Below are 22972 nucleotides of genomic sequence, written 5' to 3' on the forward strand. Positions count from 1 at the left end.
TTTTTTTTGCCACTGATCTCCTTTTTCCCTCTCTCTATTACTCTCCGTAAGGCCACGTTTAGGGTCATGTAAAATCCCAACCCTCAGTCTCTGAAGTCGGGGCGTATGAGCAACACCTCGGACTCTTTTTAAACCAGTTTTAGCTGATGCTTTCCATGATTAACATGGTATGTCGGATGAGGACAGACCAGAATGCAGATCTTATTATAGGACTGGTAAGGATATTCGCCCTGAGTTTTGGGGGTGGAGCTCTTATACCCAGCAGGCGTGTCTCTAGTTTCTTTTTTTTTCGTCTTTTCAAGTACACGTTGATAATGACTTTTGTTTTCACTTAGCAGAACTGGGAAGAAAAAACTTAGAAGAGCTATAGATTCATACCCCCCATGTACCATGCAAGTTAAAGATTTTTAGAACTTTGTTTTCAGAGAACTGTGTGTAGGGTAGTTGATTTAGAAGCCCTTCTTTTACAGTGTGGTTGTAGCATACATTTTGGTTTATGCTAATAAACTTCAGACTCATGGAACCTGTTGGTATATCATGCAGTTGAGCAACATACTAAGCTTTAAAAAAAAGTGACTACAATAAGAATAAATAATTAAATTAGAGACCTAAAGTGACCTGTTATTGGAGAGAGTACATGCAAGCCTTAAAATCATAGGGTTGGCAGTCTGGAAATAAGCTGGTTTTGTCCTTCATTTAATCTGTGAATTTATGAGATTTATTGACACATACAAATATATACTTCTGGTTTCAGTTCTTGGTAGTTGGAAGATAGTTTAGAAGTGCTTTGGTTTGTAGTTTGTTCATTGGAATAGGGATAAGAAATAGGAGATTTTTTGTGTGAATTACGTAATTTATTTCTTAGTTGTCTGTACTTCTGTATATATATACACATTCAGTCCAACCAAGTAAATACATAGCTTACAAAGTTTTTGCTTCTGATTATATAAATGTGAACACAAGATGCCTGCCTACTTATATCAGCTGAAATGGTTAATACATTTTTGTTTACTTAAGCACAAGTGGGACAAGAGACTAGGGCCAAAGTACAATATTTAAACAGGCCAAATTAAGTAAAGTAAATTCTTTTTTAAATCAAGGATTTACACAGCATTTTATACCTAGTACAAGCTTCTTCCCCATTGGAAAATGTGTTAAGTGATTAGAAATCCTGTACAGGTTTAAATTTTTAATACAGACTTGAACCAGCTAAAAGATCAGCTTTTGTACCCTCTGTCTGAACTGCCACTGAAGAAAACAAAGTATATTAGTACAAAGAATCTTATTAGTCCTCACACATTATGCCTTGTCAGTATCTGAAAATAGCTAGGAGAGACAGTCATAGAAACAGTTTGGCAGTCTCCACTGGCAAATGTTTGTTCTGTGTTAGAAATTAAAAATTAAAGCCGGGCACAGTGGCTTACACCTGTAATCCCAGCACTTTAGGAGGCCGAGGCAGGCGGATCACCAGAGGTCAGTCGTTCGAAACCAGCCTGTCCAACATGGCGAAACCCCGTCTCTACTAAAAATACAAAAGAATTAGCCAGGCCTGGTGGTGGGTGCCTGTAATCCCAGCTACTCAGAAGGCAAAGGCAGGGAGAATTGGTTGAACCCAGGAGATGGGGGTTGCAGTGAGCCAAGATCGTGCCATTGCACTCCAGCTTGGGCGACAGAGTGAGACTCTGTATCAAAAAAAAAAAAAAAATGTATAAGAGTCATAGGTGGTAGATTGCTTTTGTATGGTATGTGCATTGAGGGAGGCTCCTGAGATTACCATGGAGAAGTCAGTTTTAGGTTAGTTTCTGCCAGTTACTAGGTTCTGATTAACAGCCTAAAAGTGATATCCAGTTATTCTACAGTTGCTCAACAACCTGACAGATATTTGAATATTTTATTATTGAAAGGAACCTTAAAGATCATTTTCTGGGCTTATAACATGTTGATATTTCATATTAATGGAAAATGTAACAAGTAGTACTTTTCAAAAAATCCTAAAGCCAGATTTCTGACTATAAAACAGATACAAGTTCAGTTTTGCTTTTAATTTTTATTTTCATCCTCAAATAAATTAAGCAGTTTTGTAGCAGAATAATTCAGAAGCAGTAATTGTTAGTTTCTATGCCTAGCCAATATCCACTCTCATTTCACAATACTGTAGTAGTTTTAGGATTAAATTTTGTTTTGTGAAACTTTTCCATAAAGCTGAACATACGCTTATTTTTAATCACACATTTTTAGAATTCAGGCTCTTAAAAATTAAATATTCACAAGATAGTTTGGTGGCAAAAACGCATTTTGGCAAACAGTTGGCATTAGCTATATTTGTCAATATTAGATTTAGTAACAGGTCAGGCACTTGGCCATCATATGAGGAAAGTTTGGTCATGTAAAAAGCAGTGAATTTGGGAGGGGAAAGAAAACCAGATTTGTTAAGCATCTGCTATATCAGATCCATTAACTTTTTATCTTCATAATTCCTCTGTAAAGTTGGTAAGTATTCCTGTTCTACGTGGGGAGTCTGGGGTTTAGGTATTTTAGGTAAATTGGCTTGGATCACACATATATCTGGTAAATCCAGGCATATGTTACCACAAAGCTTATCTATACCATTTCTAGTGAACTGCATTCTGTGATAAACTTGTAGAGAATCTTTTATTTTTCTAACTCAACAAGAACAACTTGTAGAGAATCTTACTGTTATTTTTGTTGTTTTTTGTTGTTGTTGTTTTAACGAAGTCTCACTCTGTTGCCCAGGCTGGAGTACAGTGGTGCAGTCTCTACCCACTGCACCCTCCACCTCCTGGGTTCAAGTGATTCTCCTGCCGCAGCCTCTCCAGAGTAGCTGGGATTATAGACACATGCCACCACGCCTGGCTAATTTTTATATTTTTAGTAGAGATGGGGTTTCGTCATGTTGGCCAGGCTGGTCTCGAACTCCTGACCTCAGGTGGCCCATCCGCCTCCACCTCCCAGAGTGCTGGGAGTACAGGTGTGAGCCACCTCGGTGGGCTGTTGTTTTTCTTCATACCCTCCCTGGTTCCCATAAATCCAAGGATTTAAACCCTCATAAAAACATGTTTTCTGCTGGGTGTAGTGGCTCACACCTGTAATCTCAGCACTCTGGGAGGTGGAGGCGGGTGGGTCAACTGAGGTCAGGAGTTCGAGACCAGCCTGGCCAAGGTGGTGAAACCCTGTCTCTATGAAAATACAAAAAAAATTAGCTGGGTATGATGTCAGGTGCCTATAATCCCAGCTACTCAGGAGGCTGATGCAGGAGAATCGCTTGAAGCCGGGAGGCAGAGGTTGCAGTGAACCGAGATCACGCCACTGAACTCCAGCCTAGGCGATAGAGCAAGACTCGGTCTTCAAAAAAAAAAAAAAAAACATGCTTTCATGGCTTTATGTTATGCTGCCCAAAATAGTGGCCACAAGTGGCTAATTAAATGTAAATTAATTAAAATTAGATACAATTAAAAATTGAGTTCCTTAGTAACACTAGCCACATATAAAATGCTCAGCCCCACCATGGCTACCATTTTGGACAGTACACTTTGTATTTTTTCAGATTGTGAGATTGGCATGCCACCTACAGCACTAACAAGGCGCCTTACAGAGTATTTCTGTCTTCCCAGAGCGTTATTGAAAACACCATTGATTGTAAAGATCAGAGGAGAAGGAGAAGGAGGAAGAAGCTTCATTGATGAGCTTAGTGTCTCTAAATTGCAAATAGCCCTCTGAGATTTGCCCAAAGCGACATATCTAGTAGGTAGCAACACTAAAAATTAAATCCGGGTTTACCTAGCTTCAGTCCTTCACATTGTATCACAACATGGTCTATTCAGTTTCGCATGTTTACAGAATCATAAGTTTTGAAGACTTAAATAGCTAGTATAATTTTAAATAGCTAGTATAATTTTTAACAATCTAATATTGCAATGGAACTTCACTAAAACTGTGCTTTTATATTTTTGGAATGGCAAAAAACTTGACGTTTTTGATAGTTTATCTCACATTCTTGAAACTTAGATATACTGCTGCTCCCTTATTCCAGGTAGAGTATTCTTTGACATACACTGAAGCTATGTTTTTTTCCGACTTATCTTTTAAATTCCACTGAACGTAAAAAGTCACATAAGAAGAACCCCATGAGATACCTAATATTTAGGAGGTTGGGGAAAAGAACACATGTACCTTGGAGGACAAATACTTCATTTTCAACTTTATCTTCAATATGTTCACTCTTAACACTTTAGTTTGCAGAATTGCAAACTCTGTTTGCAGAGTTCCAACAAAAAGACCAGACCCAATCTTTACTTCTTCATGGATATCCTAAAGTTGACACTACCCATCTCTTATCCCAGCTTCTTGCTTTGAAGCCAACTGGCTTTGTTGTTTGAGCTAATGCCCATATGCATCTATTACCTACCAGTGAGATAAAAGGATTAGCTAAATTTCCTGATGAATTTTTATATTCTGCTCCAATTTCTACTTCTTATTTCCATTATAACAAGTAGAATGGAATCATCATCCCATTGTTTTTAATCTTGGAGGGAATTGTATTTGTGTTAAATACTAAAACAAATTATAAAAGGATAGCTTGAAACCAGAAGCTGTTACTCGGGGTAGAAGAAAGGAGTGGATTTAATAACATCTGGAATTAGCCACTCAACTTCTTTCAGTCATTTTTTTCAGCACTCTCACATAGGCCACTCCTTTCCCTGTGCACCCATGACATATATGACTGTATATCTCCCGTATTCTTTTGGAGCCTATATCCAGTCTCAGGGTCTTTAATAATAGGATTCCAGCCCATTTTTAAATACTGAGAAAGAGGGGCCAGGCGCGGTGGCTGGTAATCCCAGCACTTTGGGAGGCCAAAGTTGGTGGATCACGAGGTCAAAAGATGGAGAACATCCTGGCTGACTTGGTGAAACCCTGTCTCTACTAAAAATATAAAAATTAGCTGGGTGTGGTGGCGCGCGCCTGTAGTCCTAGCTTCTTGGAAGGTTGAGGCAGGAGAATCACTTGAATTTGGGAAGCAGAGGTTGCAGTGAGCTGAGATCGTGCCACTGCACTCCAGCCTAGTGACAGAATGAGACTGTCTAAAAAACAAAACAATAAGGCCAGGCATGGTGACTCACGTCTGTAATCCCATCACTTTGGGAGGCCGAGTTGGGTGGATCATCTGAGGTCAGGAGTTCGAGACCAGCCTGGCCAACATGGGGAAACCCCCTCTCTACTAAAAGCACAAAAGATTAGCTGGATGTGGTGGCTGGTGCCTGTAAGCCCAGCGACTTGGGAGGCTGAGGCAGGAGAACGCTTGAACCCTGGAGGTGGAGGTTGCAGTGAGCCAAGATCATCCCATTGCACTCCAGCCTGGATGACACAGCGAGACTCTGTCTCAAAAAAAAAAAAAATATTAATAAGCACTCTGATAGTACACCAGAATATTATATTTTAGTTGACTAAAAATGGATTTACACTACCATGTCTGTAGTTAGAAGAGATAATTTTGAAGGCCTTATCGCGTTTTGTTAGTCTCAAGTTGGGATGCTTTTGAACTTCATGGTCCTTCAGTGAGGGTAGGAGTGAATGGAGTAGAGATGTACTCAATTATGTCCTATTTGTTTGTGTTTTAGATGGCTCTGTGATAGTCACTGCACTCATTCTTCATTTTGATCTTTATCATCTGTTTCATTGCTGACTTTACTTTTGGGTCTGATTTGGCACAGGCTGCTACTTGGGACCTGATTAAAAACTAACCTGGAAAGGTGGGAGTAATCCCTTGTTAGACAGTTTTAGGTTTCCAAACCAATTTGTAGACTGCTTGGAACTTGGAACTTTCTTCTGTATAAACTTTTATTAAAACTGTTATCGTTTCATTGTGGATGTATTTTGTAATTTTCTCTGTGGTAGTGTTTTTTATTTTTTTTTGGAAAGGCTGGAACAGAGCCTTTTTTTTTTCTTTTTTTGAGATGGAGTTTTGCTCTTGTTGCCCAGCCTGCAGTGCAGTGGCACCATCTCGGCTCACTGCAACCTCCGCCTCCTGGGTTCTAGCGATTCTCTTGCTTCAAAGTAGCTGAGTTTACAAGCATGCACCACCACGCCTGGCTAATTTTTGTATTATTAGTGGAGACAGGGTTTCACTGTGTTGGCCAGGCTGGTCTTGAACTCCTGACTTCAGTTGATCTACCCACCTCGGACTCCCAGAGTGCTGGGATTAAAAGTGTGAGCCAATACGCCTGGCCGAGAATTTTATCTTTGTTAGAATGAATAGAAGATGCCGCTGCTAAGTTTATTCTCAGGAAGAAAGTTGGGCTTTGTTATAGTGAAGGCTATTATATAAGGTCATCTAATTCATTTTAGTTTAGAACGGTGGAAGAAATTGTTTTAGATAAAGGGTTGTTTTCAGACTATAGATTTATTACCTGTTCGTTAGATCTTTCTCTCTTTTTGAAAAAAAAAGTTTATTAGGAAAAATTTTCAGTGTTTTCAAAAGTAGTGAAAATCAGCCATCACCCAGCTTCAACAGTTTTCAACTTATGACCAGTCCTGTTTCATCTGTATATATCTCACCCATGCTATTTTGAAGCACATCTCAGCAATCAGTCACATCATTTAATCCATATTTGTTTCTGAAATATAACCTGATGCCCTTACTACATGTAAAATAATTTCTTAATCTCAAATATTTATGGACCTTGTTTTTTGCTATAAGTTGAGAATAGTTGCTTGGAAATTGAGTAGAAAACATTTAGCTGAGTATATGAGGTGAATTTTGTTTGCATTTAGATATTGTGATAGGATTCTATGATGGAATGTTAAGTAATATGAGACACGAGGTAATTTTTCCTAAGAACTTTATGAATCATAATTGCTTGAGTCTGGATAGTTTTTATTTTTAGAGAAAATTTGTTTTCAAGATACTGTAGTTAAATATTTTAAGTTTTTGAATTTCAAATATCAGAATGAGATCTACAAAAGCTTCTTTCTGCTTTGCTTGATTGATTTGTGAAATATTTGTTGAACTGATGTGGGTGAGGGACTGTGTCAAGTTTTGGGGCAACCAGTAAGACCTGGCCTCTGCCCTGCAGTCAGTCTGTTGGGAGAGGCTGACTGACTGAGTGATCATATGATGTAGTAAGTATAATAATAAAGATATATGCAAAGTACTGTGAGCTGTGAAATGATTGAGTAATTAAAATATTTAAAACCTTTTATTATGGATCATTTAAAGTATGCACAGGTGTTGAAGATAGTTTAATGAACTGCTGCTTTCAACAGTTCTCCACATTTTGGAGCAGTTAGTGNTCTCTACTAAAAATATAAAAATTAGCTGGGCATGGTGGTTTGCACCTGTAGTGTCAGCTACTCAGGCGGCTGAGGCAGGAGAATCGCTTGAACCCGGGAGGTGGAAGTTGCAGAGAGCCAAGATCACCACTGCATCCAGTCTGGCTACAGAGCGAGACTGTCTCAAAAAACAAAACAAACAAACAAAAAAAAAACAAGATATGAGAAATGGAGTTAACTGAGTCTTCAAAACAGATGTGTCCCTATCCTCATGGAGTTAATAGTCTATTATAGAAGACAGGCAGTAAACAAGAATTTCAATATGTAATTACCTGTAATTAAATATGCTATAAAAATTAATAGAATGGGAATAGAGGATGACAAAGGACTTTATTAGATTAAGTGGCTAAGCAAGGTTACCTTTTTTAAAAAATATTAGATTGTCGAGAAAAAGGGCTTGACATTTAAGCAAAAACGTAACAGAGCCAGCCATACAAAGATTGGGTATGAGAATGTTCTGAAGCAGGGCTGGGCGTGGTGGCTCACATCTGTAATCCCAGCACTTTGAGAGGCAGTTGAGGGCAGATCATAAGGTCAAGAGTTTGAAACTAGGCTGGACAGCATGGTACAACCTTGTCTCTACTAAAAATACAAAAATCAGCAGGTCATGGTGGCACATAACTGTAATCCCAGCTACTTGGGATGCTAAGGCAGGAGAATCACTTGAATTTGGGAAGCAGAGGTTGCAGTGAGCTGAGATGACGCCATTGCACTTCAACCTGGGTGACAGAGTAAGACTGTCTCAAAACAAAAATGTTCTGAAGCAAGATGATTATTATGCTTACCATACTGAGCAAAGCCATCTAACAGTAGATCTAGAACTGATCATATTAGAAACATCTTTAACGCTTGATTTTCAGATTTGACTTCAGCCTTTATCTGATTAGTATTAATACAGTGTTTCATTTAATTTTCTATCCCTTTATTTTTAGTCAATCTGTATTGTTTTATTTTTCTCACGCTAATGATATATAGCTGGATTTTTTTTATTAAATCTAATATTAGTACTATGTCCTTTAATTAGTGTATATGTTTCATGATTACTGGTATATTTAGGTTTCTATCATCTTTTTTTATGATTTCTCTTTACCTTACTTTTCTTTGCCTCGTTTCCTACTATTCTTCCATCTCAGGTTGATTTTTTTATTTCTTCCACTTTCTCTCCTCTGTTGATTTAGACGTATTCTATTTCTGTCCTTTTGGTGATTTCCGTTGGTTTTTGCTTTGGATGACTATCCTATTCTGCCGAACAATACAAGAATTTTAGTTAAACATCATTTTAGTGTGAATTAGAGAAAGCTGCCTATTTAAGATACTTTTCTGACATTTGACAGATTATTTCTTAATAAATATGCAAAAGTGCTGTGACTACAAATATGGATAGTATCCCCTACATCATATGTTTAGGCCCTCATTGGAAAGCTTTAACTCTGATTCCTCCTTCATCCTGTTTTCCACAGTATCACTATTAGACTTTAGTTCTACTGCATTTTTTTCAAACTTCACCCCCAAATTGGTAAAATTATCATCTTTTTAAAATAGTCCTGTTTAAATTTACCAACATAGTTATCATTCTTTAATTCACTGTTGATTATTGCATCTCATTTCTTTGTTTGGAGTTCACTTTTTATTTTAGTGAGGTGTGTCCTATAGTTTTTCACTGGCAGGAAAAAAAATTTTATTTGTCCTCACTCAGGAATAATAGTTTGGGTTTAGAATGTAAAATTGTAGATTGGGCCAGGCACAGTGGCTCCTGCCACTTTGGGAGACCAAGGTAGGAGGACTGCGTGAGCCCGGTAGTTCAAGACTGGCCTGGGCAATATGGCAAGACCCCATCTCTACACAAATATAAAAAATTAGCCAGGCATAATGGTGTGCACCTGTGGTCCCAGCTACTCAAGAGGCTGAGTTAGGAAGATTGCTTGACTCCAGAAGATCAGTGAGCCATTATCACACTACTGCACTCCAGCCTGGGTGATAAAGTGAGACCCTGTCTCAAAAAAAAAAAAAATTGTAGATTGACCTTGTTTTACCTCAGCTCTTCAGTAGCATTATGCCACTGTCTTCCACTTGGTGAGAAGTCAGCTTGAAGTTTGACTTTACTTTTAATAATCTGTTTGTTCCCTTTGATTGTAGTTGAGATCCTTTTGTGTTTGGGGTTCTGCTCTTTTACTAGGATTTGTTCAGGTGTAGATTTGATGTGATTTACTATGTACCAAACTCTACCTCAAGTATGTGGATATGTTGTCCTTTTTTTCAGAAAATTTGCCGTTAACTTTTTCAGGTGCCTCCTCCATTATCTCTGTTCCTTCCTCTGGAACTCTTAATAGATATACGTTAGGGTTTCATTCTGTTCTTAATGTCTCTTAATCTTATGTACCATTTCTTAATAATTTTAAGCAAGTTTACTTTAGTTCTTTAATCTGCTTCTATTTATTCTTGGGATGCCAGTTCTCCTATCTGTTATATGTGCTCACTCCTCCATGATGGCTTGTTTCTTCGTGTAGTTTATATTTTTTATTGTGAACTTACTATCTTCAGTAGTTACTTTTTTTTATTTTGGAGTATTTCATGTAAAATTCCATGAGCCCTAGGTTGTAAAAGTGGTCCTGTAAAGTGGTTTGGGTATGTTGCAAAATAGGGCCTCACGTAATTTAAAACAATGATTTTTAAATTAGGTAATACATGCCCAAGATAGAAAATTCAAAAGGATATACTCTACAGTGAAAAATAAGTCTACTTCCCACTACTACTCCCAGCCACCCTGTTCCCTTCCAAAGAGGCAAAGGACCAGTCTACATATTGTTCCAGAGCTATTTTGGGTGCAAGTACAGGCATGTGGATATCTTCCTCCCCCACCCCCACACCAATTATAGTATCCTATACATGCCCTTCACAATATTTTAATATCACAAGAGCCTTTCATAGCAGTATAGAGAGCCATCTTATTCTTTTGAATACATGCATAATAGTCTGTTATATGAATAAGTCATAATTTAACAGTCCACTGTTACATTTGTTTTCACTCTCCTGTTATTGCATGATGCTGCAATATTCATGTACATGTCATTTTACACGTGTGTAAAATTATGATTATAAAGTAAATTCCTGGAAATAAAATTACTGAGGCTTGGGGTATGGACATTTTTAATTTGGATACTTGTCTCCAAACTGCCCTTCAGAGAGGTCTTTTTACTTATTTATGGGGTTTTTTTTTTTTAACCACACAAATTTTTGGTTGTATGTATTCAAATTTATTTTATGGCTGCTAAGTTATATATTATATTTAAAGACTTTATGCACTTTTAAAATGTTTTTTAAAATCTGTAGTTTCTTTGGTACTTCTGGAGTTTCAGGTTTTTTGTTTTTTTCTTTTTTCTTTTTTTTTTTTTTCCCTTTTTTTTTTTTTTTTTTTATTTTAGGTTTTGGGGTACATGTGAAGAACATGCAAAATTGTTGCATAGGAAGAGTTTCAGGTTTTTAGTTCCATTTGAAATTGATTTTGCTTTAAGATGTGAAATTAGAGTCCAAATTTGATGGGGTTTTGTTTTTTAACAGAAGGTTATCTAGTTGTCCCAACATGTTTCCCAAAAAGGGGAATAATCCCTTTTTCCCAACACTTGAAGTATTGTCTTTAGTGTTCATTAATCCCTATAGATATTTGAGTTTATTATTATTATTATTATTATTATTGTATTTGCCTTGGAATTCTCATTCTATGTGGGTTGGATAAATTCAGACCCCACTTCCAGTCTTCCTTTCCCCAAGCTACCTGCGAACCCTGGAGTTAAGGCCCATGCGCTCAGTCCACGGTGTTGTTGAGAGCTTTTGATAATATCTCAAATTTCAGAAGCAAGATTGTACTTTTAGTCCCTTATGGAATCTTACTATTCAAGAGATTATCTGGTTCGGCCTCAGCTTACTTTAGGCAGGTAAAGTAATTTCCCAAATTTATATTTGAGGGATCTAAGGACTATAGAAATTGAGACTTGCTCATTGTTATTTGTCGGGGGGATCCTCTAGAACCCAAGAATCTGTCTTCTTGAGGGGTATTCTTTCAGTTTTGCTATACTACATTCTCTCTAAAAGTCTTGGGACTTATTGGACCTAAGTATAAAGAAATATTTATTAGTTCAGTTAATCACTTTTAGCTTTTGCCTCATTTGTTAATAGGTTCATTATAATCTTATTTGAAATAAATTACCCAATACTAAGTATTATTAGATCAATTTATAATTACAAAAGTTTATTGTGAAAACAGGCCTGAAAACTGCATTGTTTATAAACGTCAGTGAATTAAAGTTCATCTTGAGATCTGTGGTTTTTGTTTTGTTTTGTTTTGTTTTGTTTAAATTTCAAAAAAAAAAAAATTCTTCTTTTTTTTTCCCCCCCCCAAAGATGGGGTTTCTCCATGATGGCCAGGCTGGTCTTGAACTCCTGATGACCTGAGGTGATCCACCCACCTCAGCCTCCCAAAGTGCTAGGATTACAGGCATGAGCTACCACGCCCGGCGAAATCTATGGTTTTTAAACAGTGAGAATAACTAAAATATCCATTAAGATACACTAAGGTAGCTATATAATCATCCTAATAATCACAAAATTATCTGTTACTACATATTTTATTTACTTCATTCTGACATTTTCTGTTTATTAAATTATTTAAAACATTTTACAATGAGCATATGTTGTTACCGTTTCAAGAATATGTCACCTCATTCTGATTGTATTAAAGTAAGCAGTTTTAGGATACAGTAACAGGTTTATTGAACTTTAAAATATCTTAGCCACAAGTTGGGTTGACTTTGAAAACTAAATGAGGCCGGGCACGGTGGCTCATACCTGTAATCCCAGTACTTTGGGAAGCCGAAGTGGGCAGCTCATGAGGTCAGAAGTTCAAGACCAGCCTGGCCAACATAGTGAAACCCCGTCTCTACTAAAAATACAAAAATTAGCCGGGTGTGGTGGCATGTACCTGTAGTCCCAGCTACTTGGGAGGCTGAGGCAGGAGAATCACCTGAACCAGGGAGGTGGAGGTTGTAGTGAGCTGAGACTATACCATTGCACTCCAGCCTGGGTGACAAGAGTGAGATTCTGACCCCCCCCCAAAAAAAAAAAAAAAAAACTAAATGAAATCTGAATTCTGACTAGTATACTATCATATTGGTATATTTAACAAAAAGCTTTGAAATAAAATTTATCTTTAAAATGATGTCCTTAAATATTTTATATTTCAGAATATTTATTATGTTTCAGAGTAACTGCTTTGAATAATGCTGTTCATTTTTTGTAGCAAGAATTCGCTTAAAATTGGCACTCGCTATTTTTGGATCAGCATATTTTAATATTTGATAAAGCAACAGAATTTAATTCTTTCAGTTGTTACTGAACTGTTAGTATCTAAATGAGCCTTAATAATAGAAAATAACCAGATCAGTTTACATAAACTAGCTTTTTTAGGCCAGGCACAGTGGCTCATGCCTGTAATCCCACCACTGTGGGAAGTCAAGGTGAGTAGTGGATCACCTGAGGTCAAGAGTTCAAGACCAGCCTGGCCAACATGGTGAAATCTCCTCTGTACCAAAAATACAAAAAATAAGCCAGGCATGGTGGTACACCCAGTAATCCCAGCTACTTGGGAGGCTGAGTGAGGCTGGAGAATTGCTTGAACCCAGGAGGTAGAGGTTGTAGTGAGCTGAAATCACATCACTGCACTCCAGCCTGGGCAACAAAACGAGGCTCCGTCTCAAAATAATAATAAAAATAAGTAAATAAATAAATTGTACCATGGCTGCAGACTTAAACCATTTCAAATTTGCTTTATTTGGGTAGTTCCCTATTGTTCTAGTATTATGAATAGCCAAGTACAGTTATCAAAATATTAGAATTGGTAAATATTTAGTTTTGTTATGTCAGGGAGTAGTGGAATGGAAAAATATTGATGACTTTTCATATACACTTGTGGTTGTATTATGAACGCAGGGAACTATCCTTTCAGTAGACCTCAAATTCTCCTTCGTCAGAGCAACCTATCCAGTTCCAACTTTAGTTCCTAGTGTTATATTCTTGAGGGCCTTACAGGAGCTGGGCACGGTTGCTTAGGCCTGTAATTCTAGCACTTTGGGAGGCAAAGGTGGGAGGATTGCTTGAGGCCAGAAGTTCAAGACCAGCTGGCCAACATAATGAGACTTTGTCTCTACAAAAAATAAAAGAAATTAGCCAGGCCCATGACCAGCTATTTGGGAGGTTAAGGCAGGAGGATCACTTGAGCCCAGGAGGTAGAGGCTACAGTGAGCTATGGTTGAACCATGATTGAGCCACTGTACTCCAGCCTGGCTGACAAAGTAAGACCCTGTCTCAAAAAAAAAAAAAAAAAAAAAAAAATGTGTTCAATGATCTTACAGGAAAGAGCATAGAAAGACCTTTGCAGAAGTTAAATGCTTCCTGAGGGAAATTCTAAACATATGGAGAAGACAGCTTAATATAGTTTAGGGAGTGGGGGAATATGTTAATCACTGAATTATTCTTTTCCATTCACGAGCCAATAGAACATCATTTGTCTAGACTTTGGCTTGGATTATTAACTGTTGACTCGAATTCACTCCTACCAAGTCAATCATTCCCCACCCCCTGTACCCCAGAAAGAGCATATTTTATGAAATTTTGTTTTGTTTTTATATTCATTCAGTGTTGAAGCTTTCTTGGGGAAGCTGGTAGAGAAATTTACTAGAGAATGTACTGGTATATATTAATATACTCAATGATGGAAGGTTTTCTGATTATTGTTTTTATGATTTTATCTTCTCTCCTTTCTATCATTTAAATGTGTTTCATGGTTTATACTCAGAAGTACCCAAAGTAGATTAATGTTTGCAGGCTATGGAGATAAATACTATAATAGAATGCTAAGAAAAGCTTGTTGTACAGCTTTTATGTTAATTATCTTCCATTTTGATTTAATAAGTATTCTAAAATTTTCATTCCCTTGAAATTTTGTAAACAGTAAATGCTTGTTTTCATAGTTGTTACTCCATCTTTGTGTTTGTGAGTCTTCTATGTATTTTCTTAAGGTGCACTGTTCGGAGGATTTAGGAAAGTAGAAATAGTACTCCCGGTTCTGTCAGTAATTTTAGGCAAATCACACTGAATGTCTCTGCTCCTGTTTTTTTATCTGCCAAGTGGGGAAGGCAAAGTCTGTCCCTTCCACTTTGGGAAACTCTGAGAGAGGAAAGTGAGGTTGCTGGAAAATTCTTTTAAAAATTGAAACTATCATTTTCCATTTGTAGATTGTTACAGCCCTCATTAGTTTTATTTTTCCTTTTGTGTGTTTCAGTTTTTTGCTTTTTTAAGTTTATAAGCATTGGTCCATTCAGCATTAAGACTAAATATAATGTTTGAAGTTTTTTTTGTCATTGTTTCTCAGAAAATTTTTTTAAAAATCACTCTAGTTCTCTGTCTCCTTGTTCTCCTGGAAACGCCCATTGTCACAAAGCATATACAATTTTGCGTGCACACACACACATATACACAGACACAGACATAACTGGTTAATACCCTGTTTTTGGTTGCTTTTTTTTTTTTGAGAAGGAGTCTTGCTCTGTCGCCCAGGCTGTAGTGCGGTGGCATGATCTCAGCTTACTGCAACCTCCATCTTTGGGTTCAAGCAATTCTCCTGCCTCAGATTCCCAAGTAGCTGGGATTACAGGTGTGCACCACCACGCCCAGCTAATTTTTGTAATTTTAGTAGAGACAAGGTTTCACCATGTTGGCCAGGCTGGTCTCAAACTCCTGACTTCAAGTGATCCACCCGCGTAGGCCTCCCACAATGCTGGGATTACAGGCTTGAGCCACCACACCAGCCTGGTTAATACCCTTTTGCTTGTCAGTTGAAGTGATGGGAAAAGTTTGAATGTTACGAATATTGGCTAGTGGTAAATTGTGTTTCATATCTTATATAGAAGACACATTTGAAAGTAAAAAAATGGTGGCCCATGTTAATAGACTGATTAAATAAATTACAGGTACACATCCATTCATTGATAAATAATTGTTGAAAGTCATGTGATACTAAGCAATATGCAAAATGGAATAAAAATAAGAAAAGCAGAATAAAAATGTACTTTACTGGAACTGTTACCTTTATTTTCATGTTACTGTGTATCAATACCTATTAATGCTACTTTTAAAATTTATTGCTAGTGCTACTTCTTTTTTTTTAATTTTTATTTATTTATTTATTTATTTTTGAGACGGAGTTTCGCTCTTGCTACCCAGGCTGGAGTGCAATGGCGTGATCTCAGCTCACTGCAGCCTCCACCTCCTGGCTTCAGGCAGTTCTCCTGCCTCAGCCTCCTGAATAGCTGGGATTACAGGCATGCGCCACCATGCCCGCTAATTTTTTGTATTTTTAGTGGAGACGGGGTTTCACCATGTTGACCAGGATGGTCTCGATCTCTTGACCTCGTGATCCACCGGCCTTGGCCTCCCAAAGTGCTGAGATTACAGGCGTGAGCCACCACGCCCGGCCCTGCTAGTGCTACTTCTATCTAGTTCCATGCAGTAAACTTTTCAAAAGAGAATGAATTTTTAGTACTGTGCTGTTAGCAACTCAAAACTCATAAATGCTTAGATGTCTATTTAAGTGAAACTTTGATATCCACTCTCGGAAGGTGCAGAGACTTTTTGACACATAACTTTCAGTTTCCTAAATACTTTTACATATGAATATAATCATTTCGCTCATTTAAAAATCAAGGAATTTTTAGTTTTTTTCTGCTTGTTTGCTTAACAGGATATACTTTGTTCTTTTATTTATAAGCCTTCCTTTGACCACTCTGTTGTTCATACTAGTGTCTTTGCTTACCATAAGTGAATCTGTTTAAAAGGTCAGAATCTTGAGTTTCTTTTTATTTGGAACTACAGCTAAGTCATTTGGAAGAAGATTATTATGTTCCTACTTTATGCCAGGCACGGTCCTAGGCATTGAGGATATAGCAGTGAATGAATTGCTGCTCTCAAGGACAGACCTTGGGAATGGTTTCCTTCTGTTAACACATCAGTCGTGCCATTTCTCTTCAGAGAGAATGGTACCTGATTCCTTGGATAAAATGCTAATTATTGATCCTGGTCAACATGGTGAAACCCCATATAAAACTACAAAAATTATATGGGCATGGTGGTGCGTGCCTGTAATCCCAGCTACTCAGGAGGCTGAGACAGGAGGAGAACTGCTTGAACCAGGGAGCTGGAGGTTGCAGTAAGTTCTAGTTCTCTGGAGCTGTTATTTTCCTTAATGACCTTTCTTGGTTTATGTAGATAATTGTATACATGTTATGATAGATGATTTATTTTGAATATGGATCTTTTTTTATTAAACCATTTGGCAAAGATGTATTAAATGCATGTTTGGCACTGAACTAGTCACTGGGACCACAAAGATGATAGTCCCTGTTCTCATGGAATTACAACCTACGTAAGGATAGCAAAAAGAAAATGTTACAGATTCACAGTTCAGCTGAGTCTTTACGTAGTAAATGATGTTCTGTTGATTTTTTTTTTTGATGCCACTATTAATTAACAGCAATCAGGAAACATTATTTCCCTTCAAGCAAACTGGCTTCTAAACCTAACCACTTAAGTTTCTTCTTCTCCCTCATTACTTCACAATCCATTTTGAATATAAGTTTGGGGGTATCTGAAGTAATTGAAATTGAGGGTTTTAAGATCTAAGTGAAAAGCTTTACTTTGGTCAAAAGGCAGCTTTCCAAGAAATTTTTTTCTCATTATTTTATCTAGTATCTGCCCATGTTTTAAAATTAAGGATACTAATTTCAATTCCAAATGTGAATCATGAGGGGTTTTTTTTGGGGGGGGAGGGGGGCGATTCCTTTGAGTCGTTCTAAAATATTGTTAGGTGATCTAAATATTTTTTTTCTTTTTTCCAGCGGGTCCATATGGAATATTTGCTGGTAGGGATGCCTCCAGAGGACTGGCAACATTTTGCCTAGATAAAGATGCACTTAGAGATGAATATGATGATCTCTCAGATTTGAATGCAGTACAAATGGAGAGTGTTCGAGAATGGGAAATGCAATTTAAAGGTACTTGCATTTTATTGGATTCTTTAGAAAATTAAATATTTGTTCAAAGAAAATATATACTATTTTACGTGCTTAAGAGCCTAAGGATATCATCTGTTTTCACTGCCATCATTATTTGATAATATTTTTAAAGATAGCTGAAGCTGGGTGGAGTGGTGTTCACCTGTGGTCCCAGCTGCTGATGGGGATCCCTTGAGCTTGGGAGTTCAAGGACTACCCTGGGCAACATAGTGAGACTTGTCCAAAATTAAAAAAAAGAAATTGCAAAAAATAGTTAAATAAAAATATGATTGTTACATGTGATAATTATTTTGAAAATCCATATTTAAAAATTGACCTACAAACCATAAGCCTCATAAAAATTGTGATACTTGTATTTTTTTAAAGCTTGTGCATTAAGATTTAGTTTTTTTTAAATATAGGCTTATATTTAAAACAATCAATTACTGATTTCAATACTATAATTTATTCCAAAATGATTTTACAGGTCTTGTGCTGAAAATGTAAATAAAAAATATCGTTCCCCTTTGTTATTCCCTCATAACATCAGTTTTTACCACTTGGGTGACACTGTCTCAGCTGTTTATCTGACCCCTGGATCCCTTGAACAGCTACTCTGGCTTGGCGCCTGTACTAGTTCTACCATATGAATCAGTCCTCTTATCTAATCCTCTTGACAGTCAATTCATTCACTTAACCTGGGCTTAATTCACTTAACCTAGTTTTCATTTTCTGATCAAGAAACAAATAAACATGTATTACTTTCTACCTACAGTGTTCCAAATAAAACACCTGATAACATACAAACAAGCAAAATAACAGCTCTAAGAAGTGAGTTTGATGGAGGAAAGAACAGTAGTATGACAGGGTCCATACCCTGAGACCTCAAAGCACATAATGTAACAAGTAACAAATAAATTTTTACCTCCTCATTTTCTTGAGTACTGCTAGCATATGTCACATTTTCTCCCCAAGAATATTTCCCAATTGGGTCTCCTCAACCATTGATTCTCCATCTTGTGCACCCTTCCACCCTTTCTTCAGCCCCAAGGAAGTCACCATTTCCTTTTTCATGGCCTTCTCTACTCCAAAACGTTAGCCCTAATTTTTTTTTTCCTCGCTTGTTTGCAAAGTCCAATATATTTATAGATTTTAAATAACTGTTGGAAGTTCCCTACATTGCCAACTAACGTCTTTAATCATAACATTATGGGCTATTAAGAGTTAAAGAGTTATTCTGAGACTCAGTGCATATTAAAGTTAGACCAGCTTTAAAGTATATGTCCCCAGGTCTAACCCAAGAGACTGAGCTGGGTACTAAGATGGGACCTGGACTTTCATTATTTAAAAACATATCCAAGTGATTCTGTTGTAGTATCCAACTAAGAGCCACAGATACAGAACACCCTCTTGCAAAGAATTCCCACACCTTATTAAGTTCCCTAATCCTGTTTTCTTTCTTTTTTTTTTTTTTTTTTTTTGAGACAGGTTTTCTCTCTGTTGCCCAGGCTGGAGTACAATGGCACAATTGTGGCTCACGGCAACCTCTGCCTTGTGGGTTCAAGCGATTCTACTGCCTCAGCCTCCCAAGTAGCTGGGATTACAGGCTCATGCCACCAGACCTGGCTAATTTAGTTCTCTAGTCTTGTTTTCTTTTGTTCAAGCTTTACATGTGTATAAAGACCAGCCATGGTGAAGCAATTTTAGGATCGTATTTAGATAATATTCTAACATTATCATATTCTATATGATTCTAAAACAAATGCCTTTTCTCTGTATAATGGAATAGTGAAACAGATTTGATCTCCACTGATTTTCTTTTGATGTATCTTTCAGAAAAATATGATTATGTAGGCAGACTCCTAAAACCAGGGGAAGAACCATCAGAATATACAGATGAAGAAGATACCAAGGATCACAATAAACAGGATTGAACTTTGTAAACAACCAAAGTCAGGGGCCTTCAGAACTGCAATTCTTACTCCCTTTCACAGAATGTCCAGCATCTTTGGGTTTGATTCACCTGCTGCGATAAACATTCAACAAATTGTGTACAAGATAAATGAATCTCACTATGAAGATTTGAATACTAGGCATTATTTATGCTGCCAATTCATTTGCTGCAGTTGTTTGTAATGTCTAGTGGGGCTTCATCATCCTGAAAAGAAAGAGACAGGGATTTTTTAAAAGAGCAAGAAAGCCACAAGATTCTTTCTTTTCTTTCCTTCCTTTTTTCCTTCCTTCCTTTTTCTTTCTTTCTTGTTAAAAGATATTGAAGACAACCAGATATGTATTTGATACTCAAGTGTACAAATCTCCTCAAGAAACATCAAGGGACTCCTGTGTCACATACTGTGTTTTTATTTTACCATTGGTGAGGGAGGAGACCTGAGCAGGTGAGGTGGAGGGGATACACAACAATTTGAGTAGTTCAGGCTACTGAAACATTAAAATGTGAATTCCCAAACTTTCTTTTTGGGTTTGTCAGGGAAAAGAAAAATATCTTTATTTCTAAGAAATCTTTGGAAATTAAGAGAAGGAATTTCAAGTGGATTTAAGTCAGAGCTAGTTCCCCAATAGAAAGATCATTTGAAACCAGTTTTTATCCCTTCTCTTTCCTTCCCTTCCCCTCAATCAAATCAATATTAATTGTGCCTTATTTCACTTCTTAACATAGACTTGAATTATTTTTAGGGAAAGCCCCTATAATGAATTCAGAAGTCACTACAAGCAGCATTAAGACTGAAGTTGGAATATTCTGTTGACCACAAAACCTTGATATCATTCTGTATATATAGAATGTAAAAGGAATATTCAGTGTTAACTGCCATATATGTAATATACACAAACTTAATTAGCATTGTAATGGCCAAATGCATTCCCCCGAGCTTTTCTCTTTTCAAAGAAATTGAAAAACAAATCAGTTCTTATCCCCTACAGCTGCCTAATTTTAGGAGTCTGACCCTCCATATCTCACTGGTGTGGGTGCATGGGGCTGTGGAGTGGATGTCTGTGTGGGTGTGTCTGAATGTGTGTGAGAGCGCCTTGGAAGGGACTCTTTCTGCGGATACTGTAAATACAAGTACCGTTTTAATAAAGCATGTACAATAAACCAAAATAAGCTTGAGTTGGACTTTATATAAAATACTGTAAGCCAGTGCATTATGATACACTTGTAAGATTGTGCATTTGATTCAAGATAAGGAAAATCTTGGAAATGAAAAGCTGACACTGGTTAACCACGTTGTACACATTGTACCACATTCAGCATAACTTTAGGAAGAAATTCCACTTTGTGGAACATTCTCTGGAGATCTGAGATTATTCAGGTAAGAATTGGTATATTAAAATGTACATATTTTTACTTCATATTTTGATGCCAGCTGATTATACTAGATTATAGCATTCCAGGTGGTAGTTATTGAACACAAGACATTAAAAATATTATACTGATAGACATTAAATTATTCTTAGGTTGAAAAAGCCCCACATATGTCAGTTATTTGATTTCATTATGACTACTTAGGTTCTGGGTTGGGGACAAGTTCACTTAAAAAGACAAATTTAACAAGTCGCCAGTTAAAGGCTTCTGCTTTATAGATCTATGCAGAAGCCATCAAACAAGGGGTAACTTTTAACTGCAACAATAAGCTAAAGTGAAATCCTACATTCTGTTTGGTCTTGGAGTGTTTTATAGGAAGTTATCTTTAGCCAAATCTTTGCTGAAGACTGGTTGTGGAGTGTTTTGGTAAATGCTTTGTGTGTTTTTATGTAAAACATTTTCTAAACAAAAAATTTTGTTAAAAGTATATGTCCTCTGTAGTAAACGGATTATATATGAATCATTTGAGCCTAAAGTCTAGTAATAAACTGTACTTGTGACTAGAGAAACCCTAAATATACATGCAGTAAAAATTATGTGGTCTGTTACGAAAAATGAGTAATTTGTGTTTTGGACTTGAAATAAACAGCGTTCTGTAGATAATTCCTCAACTTCAGTTGAATGTTTGTCGTTCCCAGGTAGTTTGTCAGGCAGTGTTTGAATGAGGGAACCAGAGCAGTGCTGGTATTGTTCCTGTTGTCCCACACACACACACTTCCGCTGAGCCCTATTTTCCAAACTTGCCTGATTATTAGAATTGCTTAAGGTACAGATTCTTAGCCTTCAATCCAGACCTACCACCTGCTAAGCCATAATTAAAGAGAGTGAGTCTCAGAATTTTTATTTGTAGGGAATGCCTCAGGTAATTGTTATGATCAGGAAAGTGAGAAATGCTAATTTTTCAAGTTAATATTGTCTGCCTTTGTCAGGTACTTGAAATGGCCTTAGGTAATTTTGGTCTGATTCCCTTCATTTGATTTTGTGTAATTCAGGAAACTTTGCAAAATTCTAATACATGTCTTGGAAAACAGCAAATTTTGATAGTCTAGATTTTTATGTTTGGGTAGCATTTCCAAGATGGAATATTTCCCACATTAAATCTATACTATGTGTACTCTCCAGTTTCTCTGCATTAGGAAATGAACCCATACAGTTACAGATCCAGTTTTTAAAACCTTGACTGGTGCTAAGGCTGCTTATGTTTCCTGAGAGTATTCTGTCTTACCTTTCTGCAGGTAGATCTGCAGAATCCAGCATTACACCTAACTTTACCCACATGCTCTAAGGTAATTTGCTGAATTAGCACTGGGAGATACTTTGTTCTGTAGAAAACTCAATATTGAATCAGGCTGTCCTTATCCAAGTATTTCACATAACCTCTATTGATAACTGAGAAGTGCAGCAAGTTGCTAGTAAGATGTGCCATTAACATGTTAACAGTGTAACTACAGAACTTTTATGGATCAGAATACGCGGGTAATACTGTAGTAAAGAATTTATAAAACATAATTTGAGCATACTGAAAATGAGAGTCATGCAATATTGTAGCAATGATATTGAATGAGTTATTTTAATTCCTCTAAAGTAGCAAATGCTTAAAAGATAGCTTTTGAGAATCTGTTTCATTAGGGTCAGCTATCAATTTGTTAGATGATATTAATCACAGATTATGATCTATTTGGCTATGGCAATAAAGTTCAAATAAAGACCACCCAACTTACCTGTTTTTAAGCAAAAAGCATAATTCCTAGGCACTATCAGAAAAGCTTGTACAGAAAAATGCCACAGTCCTGAGTAACTTTGAGTACCAGCTTTGCATTTGTTCTACCACCACTAGTGGTTGAGAGAGCATTTGGGCTGCCTGCAGTTATTCCATTCAAGAGAGCACTTGACATACTGTGAACACTGGCTTATTCTCAAAATTTTTCTTTTACTGTATCCACACAAGATCCAAGAAAACCACATAATGATGTTGAGTGTGAGAAGACTGATCAATATTTACATATGTCTTTAAATACTCTGAAAGCATGATTAGAGTGGCTGCATAGTATTGTTCTCAAAGTTTTAGTGAAAAATGCAGAAAGTTCTATATATGGTATGGTCCAGTTTGGTTAAAAAAGAAAATTGAAGGAGAGCATAG

General features: G+C 36.9%; 1 protein-coding gene across 1 annotated transcript in view; it reads left to right on the top strand.

The window, feature by feature from the left end:
- PGRMC2 (progesterone receptor membrane component 2) overlaps nucleotides 1-21435 on the top strand; it is a 23281-nt gene extending 1846 nt beyond the window's left edge. The window contains exons 2-3 of the mRNA XM_017537655.2: nucleotides 17295-17450; nucleotides 19287-21435. Of these exons, the coding sequence (XP_017393144.1) occupies nucleotides 17295-17450; nucleotides 19287-19384 (254 nt within the window). The 3' untranslated portion in view covers nucleotides 19385-21435. The remainder of the gene's footprint in view (nucleotides 1-17294; nucleotides 17451-19286) is intronic.
- The last annotated feature ends 1537 nt before the right edge of the window (nucleotides 21436-22972 follow it).

Source organism: Cebus imitator, unplaced genomic scaffold, assembly GCF_001604975.1.
Source record: "Cebus imitator isolate Cc_AM_T3 unplaced genomic scaffold, Cebus_imitator-1.0 Scaffold105, whole genome shotgun sequence".
In the NCBI taxonomy this organism is placed as follows: Eukaryota; Metazoa; Chordata; class Mammalia; order Primates; family Cebidae; genus Cebus; species Cebus imitator.